This window comes from Stegostoma tigrinum, chromosome 1, assembly GCF_030684315.1.
Source record: "Stegostoma tigrinum isolate sSteTig4 chromosome 1, sSteTig4.hap1, whole genome shotgun sequence".
NCBI classification, from domain to species: Eukaryota; Metazoa; Chordata; class Chondrichthyes; order Orectolobiformes; family Stegostomatidae; genus Stegostoma; species Stegostoma tigrinum.
The window spans coordinates 77,030,522-77,043,718 of NC_081354.1; the positions used below are offsets into that span (position 1 = coordinate 77,030,522).

General features: G+C 42.7%; 1 protein-coding gene across 9 annotated transcripts in view; it reads left to right on the forward strand.

The window, feature by feature from the left end:
- The window catches only part of shroom3 (shroom family member 3), a 402,329-nt gene that overhangs the window by 370,786 nt on the left and 18,346 nt on the right, over positions 1-13,197 (forward strand). For all 9 annotated transcript variants that reach the window (XM_059646412.1, XM_059646425.1, XM_059646413.1 and 6 more), the window contains 2 exons: positions 193-3,535; positions 9,253-9,350. In XM_059646412.1, the coding sequence (XP_059502395.1) occupies positions 193-3,535; positions 9,253-9,350 (3,441 nt within the window). The remainder of the gene's footprint in view (positions 1-192; positions 3,536-9,252; positions 9,351-13,197) is intronic.

The window sequence follows — 13,197 nt, forward strand, 5'->3', positions numbered from 1 at the left end:
ATTATTTGTTTAATACATCGTGTGTATAGGTTACTGTGCTTTGCTGTTTGATTCAAGATGTTTTATGTGTTGAATGACTGCACAGAACAGGATAGATTCTAGGCATTAAAGTGAGGTTGTTCTTGTCTGGCACTGATATACAGGTAAAATCAATCTTTGATTCAAAATAACTTTTTTTCTTTTCCTGACCAGTTCTTCCACGAGTGACCTCACTGGCTATGATCCCGGGTATCTGAGGAGGAGTCCAGATCAATACAGCTCGAGGGGTAGTATGGAGAGCCTGGACCACACCAACCCTCCGTATCATTCCTGCAGCCTGTCACCATCCAAATCCACGAACAGCATCGATCAGCTTTCCCACCATCATAGCAAAAGGGATTCTGCCTATAGCTCCTTCTCGACCAGTTGTAGTATCCCTGAATATCCAGCTGCACCCTTCCGGACTGAACGTTCCTATTCCATGGAAAACATGCCTTCCAGGAATAGTCTCCATGAAGGAATCAGACAAGCTGACATAAAGTATGTAAAAACAGTTTATGATTCCCACAGAGGAATTTCTGAGGAGCATGAAGTTAGCTGTCCTTCGGTGAGGAGCTCAAATAGCCGAGCCCAGACGGATGTTAGGAGCTATTACAAGCCCTACAGTGGTAACAGACACAGTATTGGGCCAGTATGGAATACCCCAAGTAGGAGCTCTTTCGAGGCAGATAATAAAGCACCTCCTCTTCCACCAACCCGCAGTGACAGTTTCATGGCAATCAGAAGTCATGAGAAACCTACCTCCTGGTCAAGTCTAGACGGACAGGCCAAGCCTGTTCGACCTCAGCCAAAGGGAGCATGGCCTCACCATATCACCACCAGTTCCTCTGGGCAAGCCCACCCACTGAAATCTGCATTTTTAGAAGGACAACTCAACACAGTATTGGAGAAGAGCCCTGAAAATAGCCCAGCTGTTCAGCCGAAGCACAGTTACACTCCAGCACCACAACCAGGTCAAGCAATGCTGCCAACTGGAATTTACCCAGTGCCTCAGCCTGAACCACAGTATGCCCAGGCACCAACCACCAGCACAAACTGCCTGCATCAAAACAGTAATAATGGGTTACTCTACCCTGCCCTAAGTAGAGAAAATACACACAGTGCTCAGAATTCAACTGAAAGGATTAAATGTACTCCGTGCAATGTAGAGGAAAGCAAAAACCAAAGCGCTGGTAATAAATCTGCTCTTTACCCATCCAGCTCTACAAACTTTGATTCTCACAGTGAATATGAAATGAACTCGGAACATCCAGATGGACAGTACACCCACTACAAGGTGCATGTCTTCACTGATTCAAAATGCTTTCCTGATACAGTGCCTCCTGATGGAGGCCCACTGCCTTGTCACAATTCCCCAGCCAGTGCCAGCGTGACCGAAGCACAGTATCGTTGTAGAAATATGGAACCTCCACAAGCACAGCAGAGAAGGCAAAGCAGTGAGAAAGGCTCAGCCTATCAGCAAGCTGAGAACTGGCAAGGAAGAGGCCAAACGGATGGAGACATTGGTCAAAAGAAAATTGGAAGGGAAAATCATCCAGTTCAGATGCGGGGGGATGAGAACAGAGACCAACAAGGCTCGCCTCTGTGGCAGAACCACCCAGAGAGCAAAATGGTCCACCATAGGCAACAAAGTTTGGACGCAAAAGCATTACAGCAGTGGGAAAGTTATAATGATAGCCGATCATCCCAAAAATGGGATCTGGACTGCAAAGAGCAGGTTCCTGAATCACGGAGTCACTATGAAAGGCAATTGTGCCCAAAACGCTATAGTGACATAATCAATACATCTCCATATTCACAGCCAGCGTACGAAGAGCAGACTCAGTGCCAAGAGCAGCATAATAAATGTAATTTCAGCAGGTCAAGGTTCAGTACCAGTAACACCCAAGGTTCCCAGAGTGGTCCCATTGGAAAGCCTGAAATGACAAAACGTTCCTCTGTGCTTGAGACTGTCAATAAGATCGAGCAACGTGAGCTTGACAGTGAGAAGTTTCCAAACAACCGACGTCTGCACTACAGTTCAGACTCTTTAATGTCAGGCCACAATTCCAGTGCCAGAAGTTCACTTAACTGCGTGGATGATATGAAGAACAGATGCAGTGTCACAGAAGGGCAGCCAGCAAAACAGCCATCAACTCCAATGAGCCACTTAATAACTGCAGACAAGACCCCTATCCTGCATCACTTGACGTGTGAGAGCAGAGAAGCCGGCACTAAAACGGAGGAGCTGAGACGTCAGGATGGTGAACTGCAGCTTCCTGCTAAATCTGCACAGAAGAGCAAACGTGCTTCACTTCCCATCCAAAACAAGGGAGGCCAGCTCAGCAAGAGCAGAAGTTCTATCCAGTTGATGGATAAAGGTGAGAAGGACACCTTGTGGGAAGATGACCTCTCAGGCTCTCCCCCTGATAACGCCTTTAACCGAGCTTATCGAAACAGTCTGAAGGACGCTCAGAGCAAGGTACTGAGGGCCACTTCTTTTCGACGTAAAGACCTGGATTTAACCTCCCCGTATGTGAACAAACAAAGCATTCCTGCCAGACCCGCTTCGGCCCATGTTGGCTCAGTGTCTCAGCCAAAGCCCTCGCACATACCAAAGGAAAGGCATTGCGTCACACCTACAGAAGTGAGGAATCCGAACCCTGACGTCAGTAGCAAAGAGCTTCAAAACAGTCACCACATCGCACGGATCGGAAACAGGAAACGCTTGACAGCGGAGCAGAAGAAGCGATCTTTTTCCGAGCCCGAAAAGATTAACGAGCTGGGAGTGTCAGATAGCGAAACCTCATTTGCCGCTCAACATAAACCAGATCGAGCATTTACTTTCCCTGAGTCCACGGAACTGCAGTCTGTGGCAGACAGGCGGAGGCTGTTCGAAAGAGACGGAAGGACCTTGTCCACCGTGAACCTCTCCAAGCCTGAACTGAAGCAGATCCAGCAGAATGCACTCGCTGATTATATTCACCGGAAAACCGGCAAAAGGCCGTTTGTGCAGGAAACGGGCGTGGTGAAGGAGCGATCACAGAGCGTTTACCTGCAACCGAGCAGATCTGATGATCAGAGCCTTTCCTCCTGTTCAAGTATGAGCTCACTGCTTGACCAGAGCATCTACAGTCGCCAGCCTCTGGATAGATTACCAGAGACCGCCCGTGTTTCCTCAACGCTCCCCCCTGGACTTCCGGGCAACTTTGATTTATATAGCAGTGTACATCAGGCTGACAACAGAGCCTCGCTGAACCGGTACAGAATGAACATGGAGCGCTCATACGGCTCAGAATTAACACTGAACAAAATAGCTCCTCAGGATCCAGTCCGACCTTATCACTCCCATCAAAATCAATCCCACCATCAGCAACAGCTGGCATTCGATAGGCAGTCATCTGCCAGGAATTCTGGAAAGTTTGCATCTGCTGACAACCTACTGGAAAGATCGGAAAACCCGGTGGCAGTCCACATTCGGTCAAGATCGTCACCATCAACTGAAATGATCTCTGAGGTGGGTGGAAAATTCATGGACACGTCAATGTCACTGACCCCCGTTCAATTCAAGTGAAAGCAAAACAGTCTTGAAGTAGAAAGTGATATTTTCATAAAACATTTGAGGGGTAAAGCATGAAATAACAACACTGAAGGTTTTAGCTTAGTAGAATATTATCTTCATTCATCACCATCTAGTCCAGTGTCTTTTTTAAAATGCCACACCAAGAACTACAAATTGGTATTGGAATTGAAAAGCCTAACCAGGCATTGCATTGTGATTGCATGATGTTGGGAGCTGGTGGACCCCATCACAGTTATTAGTGACCACATCTGTAATAAGTGTTGGTTGCTTGAGGAACTCCAGCTTAGAGTTGATGAGCAGGAGCCTGAGTTTTGAACACTGCAACACGTCTGGGAGGAGGAGAGTTGCCAGGAGGCAGATACACCCCTTAGATTAACTACCCTAACATTAGGTCAGTGGTCAGAGCAGGAGTGTGTGACTATGGCTGAGTCACGTAGAGGGGTATAGGAGGTCGTGCTGAAACAGCATCAGCACTTGAGCTTGTCTGACAGGTCTGAGATTCTTGCTCCCTGTGTAGATGAGATCAGGGACAGTAAGAAAGATGAGCAAACTGACCCATAGTACCACGTACAGAGAGCGGGTCAAAAGAGGGGCAAAAAATGAAATGTTTGTAATCAGGGATAGTATAGTCTGGGGAATAATCACTGTTCTCTGTGGCCAGGATCGAGAGTTCTGAAGGCTCTCATGCCCGGGATCAGGATATGTCGATGTCTTAGTATCTCTCATCTGGGCTGCAGAGGAGTTTGGATTTGGAGGGAAAAGATTCAGTTGTTGTGGTCTACTAATGATCTAAGAGGTTATGCTGAGGCTAAACTTAAATAGCAGATCAAAACAATAAAGTAATCTCCAGCTTTACTACCTGAGCCACAATAAAATTGGTACAGGGTCAAAACACGATGAAAGTAGAAGGTTGGCATGAGATTTGATTTGAATTCCTGGGTCATTGGCACTAGCACTGGGGATCAAGGGTTACGGGGAAAAGGCAGGGGTATGAGGTTGAGAAACATTTCGGCCACGATCAAATGATAGAGAGACTCAGTGGACTGAATGACCTAATTCTGCTCCTATATCATATGGCCTTATGGTCTGGATGTGCTATAATATCGCAGCAAGCTGAGAGTAAGTTATAGATTGCTGCATTGCGCACGGTGTAGAGTTGTTGTTGTTAGGAAATGTAGAATCTAACAAAGTAAGAACGGCCATTCTTCTCAATAAACATGTGCCAGCCCTTTGTAAGAACTAGTCACAAGTCCCAGCCTTTTCCTCACAAATCTGCAAACCAGTTTTCTTCAGGTATGTGTCACATGCCTTTTGAAAATTCCTATGAAATATGATGATACAACCCTTTCAAAAAGTGTGTTCCAAATCATTAACAACCTCTATGTGAAGAAATTTCCCACGTCAGTCTTCTTGGAATTAGAATAACCTTTACAGTCGTGTGCACTTAAATGAATGCAGTGAAAAGTTGTTGATGATGTTACCTCCTGCCGCTATCTTAGGTACAGTGTACCTGGCTACAGATACTTTGTGTTGCTGCAGAATTGAAATAGTTGGGGGGGGCGGGGGGTGAAAAAGACTAGCATGGAAATTCAGAGTTTAAAATGTCCAGAATGATGATTAAAAAGTCTCTTTTAAAGTACTGAAGTCATAGTCCGTTCTCACGGGGTGAGGTGGGGGGGAGGTCAGAACACGAGGCGCCTCTGCCTCCACGTGCTGGCCTCTGTTGCGGATTCACCCACAAGACTCATTCCTCTGGCTGGCCTGGACTCGCTGTATTGCCTTTCTGAGCTCTGGCTGCCACTCTCCTCCCAGTTCAGCCCTGGCTGGTTTCTGCTCCTGTTCCAGGCTCCAGCATAAGATGCTTCCAAGAGTCAGCCTGTGCTCGCCCTGGTCCCGTTTGGTCACAACTCGTTTCCGGGACTTGCCTCCCAGGTCAGCCTGGGGTTGGCCGCTGCTAGTCTCCCGCGCTGACCTGGTCTCCAACTCCTCTGATTTGGTCTGGTCTCCGGCTCCACTCTCCATGCCTCCAGGTAGCATAGCTTAAGAAATTAAAAGTCTGGAGGGGAGATGGCATGAAAAACCTGCAGCAAAGAGAGGAAAAAGCAAAAGGAACTGGCGAGCAGAGGAGCTCTGGCTGGAGCATCTTGCTCTGCCACTATCTTGAGTTTAGTTTTTTTTTGCCAGTCATTTTTGTTTCATAATCTCTGAAAACTGACCCAATACCACTGGAAATAATATCCCCCCACTTGCTCCTCATAATTTTGAAATACTTCTGTTACAGCAGCCTGTATCTTTCTTCCCTTTTAAGGAAAGCAATCACACTAATCCATCTCTCCACATAACTCCCTTACTCTTCTAAAATCCAAAAAATACTGCAGATGCTGTAAATCAGGAACAAAAACAGAAGTTGCTGGAAAAGTTCAGCAGATCTGGCTGCATCTCTGAAAAAAAATCAGTTGATCTTTTGGGTCTGGTGACCCTTCCTCAGAATCCTTCCTTACTCTGCTATTGCCTTAATAAACCGACTTCTGTATTCTCTCCAAGGTTTAGATATTCTTTCCAAAGGATGGTCCCCAAGTTTAATGATGTTCAAGCTGATGCTTAACTAAATATTTGTATTGGTTTAGAGTGACTTCACAATTTTAGTATTTAAAACTCCTACTATTGAGGACAAGTATCTATGCAGATACTTAACCACCTTCTGAACTTTTCCTACCATCTTTTAAGGATTAGTAGATATGTATCCAATGTATATTCTGATTATATAACAGAGTATGTGTCTATTCTTGCAACTCCTCAAAATAATACCATACAACCTCTCCATGTTATTCCTCCTGAAGTATATTGCTTCACAATTCCCTGTATTAAATTGCATCTATCGTTTGTCTGCCAATTTCATCAGGCTATGTCCTCCTGAAATAATCTATTACTTTGCTCACTATTTACAAAGATACCATTATTGTTTTTTTGATATTGCTGCATTAAACTTCACAATTGAGCTCAGAGAATGATAAATCAGCACTAATGAATACCAAATCTGTTAATGTGCAGCTTAATGGTGCATGTGTTATAGTCATCAGTTATTGTCTAAAATTGCTTCAAGATATGCAGGAATAAAGATTTTTGTTTCAGGTCATGGGAACTATTCTGTGCTTGACAAGTTTGAAAATAATCAAAAGAGAATTTGCGAGAACTTCAGTGAAATCTCTGCAGTTAGAGTAGCAGACTATTAACTGTCAGGAAATCCTTTGTAATCCTACCCTACCCGTTAATTGCATCCTCTCATTATAGGTTTTATCTGTCTATGTTGATGAATAGCACAGGTATTTATCAGTCTTTCGTGTCAGTCATCGTGTTGCACTGACTCTCATGACACAATTCTGCTTGAGGCACTGTTATACTGGCCGCAATTAAAAGTGCCTGAGAATTATTCGTTCACATGGTTAAACAGAGCTGATCTGAGTTGGGTTCAAATGCTGGTTAAATTTAATGTTACCATAAATCTGGTGCAGAACTCCAGTATTGAAACATGAAAAGATTCTTCTAAAATGCTTATGACAGCATGACCGACATTCAAGTGTCCAAAGCAATGTTTCAGTCAGGGGAAAGCTGAGGTGGGGTCTGGTGATTTCTTTTTTAGGTTTCTTTCCAAACATTGCTGGATGTTGATTTGGCCATCCTCACTCCAGAGTAGTTATACTATCCAGTCAGCCAATAAACGTATATAATGTAATATAACCAGTTGATAAGATCTAAACAACATAAAATCATAACCAAACTCTGAACTGATAATCTTTCAAAGTGTTTGATTAATATTGTCTCTAGATGGGTTATTAGATTAATTCAAAACAATGATGCAGTGCAATCTTTAATTTTGTTGAAACAAGCGCTGGCCAAAGTATATACAATGGCTGCTGCTGGTCATGGTCAGGAAACACATTGTTTCAGTGGTCTCCCTGTGTGTTGGCATTTAGTAGCCAATTCATTCTTTAGTTGATGTTGTAACAGCTGACTGAGCTTGTGCATTTTTAGGAGATTAGATAGTTGCCCTTTTGGTGTATGTAGTGTTTTTTTTTTCTGAAATTTAGTTGGGAGTTTTTTTTAACCTCATAATAAGTGGTAAAAGACAATCAGAATTTCAACTGGCAAAGCAGTTGTTTTTTGCTGTAATGGCTTCTGCTGCTTGCTTCTTTCCACTCCATTCGTCCAAATCCATCAATCTTCAGACCTACTTGAATAACAGTGGATGATAATGTTTTCTAATGGGCATTACCATCAAGAATTGACGGACGTGTCAAAAAAGATGATGAGATATAATCTCCTCAAGCCGTAATCTTAATGCCATAAGCCAGAGGTCAGGGGGATCCAATCTGGGTCCTTTGTTGACCAGTATACAGTGTTTGTTTATTCTTTTGTGGGATATGGACGTCACTAGCAAGGCCAGTATTTGTTGCCCATCCTGATTTGGCTTTGGTAAAACCATTGCAGAAGACCATCAAAAAAACAGCCACATGGTTTGGAGTCACACAGAGGCCAGTCCAGCTAAGAATGGCTGATTTCCTTCCCTAACGGACATTAGTGAACCACATGACAATCCCTGGTAGCTCTCCATTACTGAAGTTAGCTTTATGTTCCAGAGTTAAATGACTTTAAATTCCACTGGCTGCCAAGTAACCTGGAACCTAAATTGCTAGCCCAGAGACATTGCAACTACCCAGCCATCTCCCCTTCATTCCAATTGAAAAACACCATGTGGACATCAGATTGGCGCTAACTTCCAAATATCAATTTTATAGTCAGTTAGGGATTTCCTTCATTGGAGGAAAATGGAATAGGATAAATGTTGAGCACTCGATTGGTCTACCCAGTAAAAACAAATAAAATCCATACCATTGAGGAAGTGGAACAAGGGCAATCTGACAGATTCAGTTTGCTCAGGTTATAAGCAATGGTGTAGAATTGGCATTGTTAGCATTGTATAGGTATTGTGTTATTCTGGTTAGTGTTGCTTAGGAAGACAACATTCTGTTATTGGGGGAAGGAGAATAGGAAAGTCACCGAACAACATACACTTCAGACCAGAGGTTAGCATGTGCAAAATGCTAATGCATGCTCTCATGAGTGAGTAAAATTTCATCACCCCTGACCCATTAAGATTAAATAAGCTGGTGTAATTAACATTCACTTCAACATTTATCCGTAAGGAGTGAATAGCTTATGCAATAGCTATGTGGAGTAAGGTATGTACAGGCAGACTTGGCTTCCAGGAATATTCCAGATTCGGTTTGGAGTTTGTGATGAGTGAATAGATCCCAGCAAGAGCAGCAATTTACATTGTGACAATATCCCTTAATTAGGGCAGCATGAATCGGCCAAAGTTAATGCTGCTCAACAGTATTGAGTAACCCCTGATGGGCACTATAGCTAACAGCCAAAAGAGAATTGGGCTTTGTGAAGGTTCCCACAGTCAGATATCATCTTCACAAGTGTGTGGCTTCAAAGGAGTAAAGAAGACTTAGAAAAATGATCTGCATTTCTGCCTACCTGGAAAAACTCAATTTTTTGGAAATGCATTGAACTAATTTTTTTTAATATTAATTCTCCTGCATTATGTTTGCAATGTTAGATTATAAATGCACTTCTCTCTCTAGGATGTTCTCTATGCCATGAAAAGACCTTTTGGCACCAGCACGAAGGATTCTTCCTTCTCTAAGTTGATGGGGACTGACTGTATGGGCAGCATCCAGGGGTATGTATGATTTGTGATCATTGAATTCTGTCTGAGACGACTCATGCAGCTGCTAATGAAATTTGCCCAGATATCAAGTGTTTGTGGTATGGAGTTGGTACCTGCTGTCAATTCTCCACTTTATGCCAGGTAGATATATCTGCTGTCTGTTGAAAAGATTGCATTATACAACATAAAGGACTAACTGCATCTGCAGACCAGTTCTGTTATGCTGTATTAGGATTGTAGCATAAATGATTCCCTTGTGTATATAAAAACGTCTGTTAGTTTAGTTTGGGAAACCTGATCGGCATGGACGAGTTTGAATTAAGGGTCTGTTTCTGTGCTTTATGACTCTGTATATTTGATCAGAGCAGTGAAAATTACAAGTCTATCCAGATGAAATCACTGTTGGTCATACACAAATGTCAGAATGAGTGCTTTTACTCCTTTTTTTATTGACCTCCCTCTATTGTGCATGTTTATTTCGGCTTGCTTTCGTGTTATGAGTTACTGTCACTTTGAAATTCTTTGTACTCTCTAAGAACGCACACGTTAGTTTTCTTTCCCCACTCCTGATCTCCTAGATTAACTGCCTGCTCTTCACCGCCAACATTATTCCCTTTAGTTGGCCACAGGATAAAATTCCTCAGCCTCCTAGTTCCATTCTGCACACATTAAGGACTGCATGTTGCAGCACTCAAGCTTGGTTTTCACTATCACTAAATTTTAATGTCACTAAGTCACCCAAAGATACTATCCTTATGAATCTGTGAAAAGAGAAAATGTTGTGTCTACCACTGGTATTAGTGAACAAATCTGAGCATGAGTGGGTTTTCCCACTGTATACTGCTCCAACATCAACTTTACGGCCAACAGAAGAAATATACCCAGAAAATATAGGTCAGGAATCCTTGATCTAAAACCCTCGGGACCAACAACTTTTCAGATGAAAAATTCTTGGTTTGCAACATTCTTGCCTTACCTTTTGAGACCTTTCACTAATCGCCTGACTTCCAAAAGCAAAAGATTAATTTAACTCTTGAACTTGTGCCGTATGTCTTCTGGGGAATGAGATCACATTACTTCATCAAAAAACTGTTGGCATCTGTAAAAATTTTTAAATTTCATTATCTCTACACTTATTACTTTTTGTCTCCATCTGGTGCTACACTTCACATTTAAGTCTGTTCTGGTCTGTTTGGGCCAAACAAAGTTTTACTCCAAAGTGCCCAAACCGATCAGAATGGACCTAAATATGAAGGTGGAAAGAAGTCATTATTAGATCTGTTTGGGAAGTTTTAATCTAAAGGGCTTGAACTCAGTGGGTCTGCTTTCAAAAAGAAATACAACATTTAGATCATTTTGGATTTTAAATGTGTGGATAAAGGATAGCTGATCTGTAATTTCTTGCAGTGATGTAAACTTACAAATCAGTTCTATTTCTATACTAATTCTTTTGCAAAAGAACTTTGTGCTTTCTATTTTGCCTTATTCTTAATTGAGAGTGAGGCCTCAAATGTGACTTCCGACTTGAATGGCAACTTACAATTATATAGTGCCTTTAACATTGTTAAGCAACCAAAGGATTACCAAGAAAATTGAACACCGAGCTCCGTGAGGAAATTTCAGGTGATGTGTGCGTGGAGGAACATCTTGAGGTAGAGAGAGAAGTGGAGAGATTTAAGGAGACTATTCCAGAGTTTACAGCTTAGGCAGCTAAAGGCATGACTGCCAGTGGATCAATTAAAACTGGGAATGCTCAAACAGTGAGAACTGCAGGAATACAGAGGTACGCAAGGGTTGTTTGGTTGGAGGAAGTGACAATATTGACTCGCTTGGCTTATGTTGTCTCCCTTAATTGATTAGATTTGATCATTTACAATGTGTGATGAATAAAGATTTATCATTGTTTTACCTCACCAGACTTCTGATTCTCTTTGTTTGGGGCTCAGGTCTGTTACCGCAGCTTCTTTTGTATTTCTACCTGTGAGGTACATTTTGAAATTAGTCAGTCCCACAAAAGAAAGGCAAGAAAAAGTATTCTTGGGAAAGACTTTTTAAGGGAAGTTATGCCAAGTAGAAAGGGATTCAGATTAAGTTGAAAAACCAGTTGTGTTCGTTTTTGCTACACGATTAGCTATTTCAAGCAACATTTAATGGTTATGTTTTCCTTTGTATATTCCTGGGCATGGGTTGGTCTGTATTGTAAAGCTAGTGCTATGCTGCAGCTGTGAAATCTAACAATTTTCACTTATGTCATTCATGCATTTTAACCCACTGGAATGTTATAACTCAACCACAGTTTTGGAAAGGTGTATCTTAAAAGCTACGTTGATGAGGATTTGGAGGTTAGAATTATTATGTGCCAGTTATGTTAAATGACATCAAATTCTAGCAAACTGGCTGTCACAAGTCCAGTTCCCCCTTGAATTAAGATTCTAGAACATAGAACATAGAACAGTACAGCACAGAACAGGCCCTTCAGCCCACAATGTTGTGCCGACCATTGATCCTCATGTATGCACCCTCAAATTTCTGTGACCATATGCATGTCCAGCAGTCTCTTAAATGACCCCAATGACCTTGCTTCCACAACTGCTGCTGGCAACGCATTCCATGCTCTCACAACTCTCTGCGTAAAGAACCTGCCTCTGACATCCCCTCTATACTTTCCACCAACCAGCTTAAAACTATGACCCCTCGTGCTAGCCATTTCTGCCCTGGGAAATAGTCTCTGGCTATCAACTCTATCCATGCCTCTCATTATCTTGTATACCTCAATTAGGTCACCTCTCCTCCTCCTTTTCTCCAATGAAAAGAGACCGAGCTCAGTCAACCTCTCTTCATAAGATAAGCCCTCCAGTCCAGGCAGCATCCTGGTAAACCTCCTCTGAACCCTCTCCAAAGCATCCACATCTTTCCTATAATAGGGCGCCCAGAACTGGACGCAGTATTCCAAGTGCGGTCTAACCAAAGTTTTATAGAGCTGCAACAAGATCTCACGACTCTTAAACTCAATCCCCCTGTTAATGAAAGCCAAAACACCATATGCTTTCTTAACAACCCTGTCCACTTGGGTGGCCATTTTAAGGGATCTATGTATCTGCACACCAAGATCCCTCTGTTCCTCCACACTGCCAAGAATCCTATCCTTAATCCTGTACTCAGCTTTCAAATTCGACCTTCCAAAATGCATCACCTCGCATTTATCCAGGTTGAACTCCATCTGCCACCTCTCAGCCCATCTCTGCATCCTGTCAATGTCCCGCTGCAGCCTACAACAGCCCTCTACACTGTCAACGACACCTCCGACCTTTGTGTCGTCTGCAAACTTGCTGACCCATCCTTCAATTCCCTCGTCCAAGTCATTAATAAAAATTACAAACAGTAGAGGCCCAAGGACAGAGCCCTGTGGAACCCCACTCACCACTGACTTCCAGGCAGAATATTTTCCTTCTACTACCACTCGCTGTCTTCTGTTGGCCAGCCAATTCTGTATCCACAATTCTATATTCTATTGGTGAAATTAACCATTTCATTCCATCTTGTACTTTTTCCAATTAAGTGTTAGTCATTGGGCAGCAGTATGTGCGTTAAATGTAGAAATGTTACTGCAGCTGCTGTAAGATGTTGCACAGCATTAAACCAAAACAGCATAATATGCTATTTCCTTCAAATTACCTGCCCCTCTTTGAAAGCCAAGCGACAGTTCTGTTACTGCTGGTTTCTCTCTGATCAGCTGGCCAAACAGCATTTCCCACATGTGAGGTAGCACATGACGGCTGGTGGCTTGTCAGAAATCAGCAAAAATTAGTGCTGCACAAAGTTTAAACTTAAAAAGTGTTTAAACTTGTGGTTGTCACTA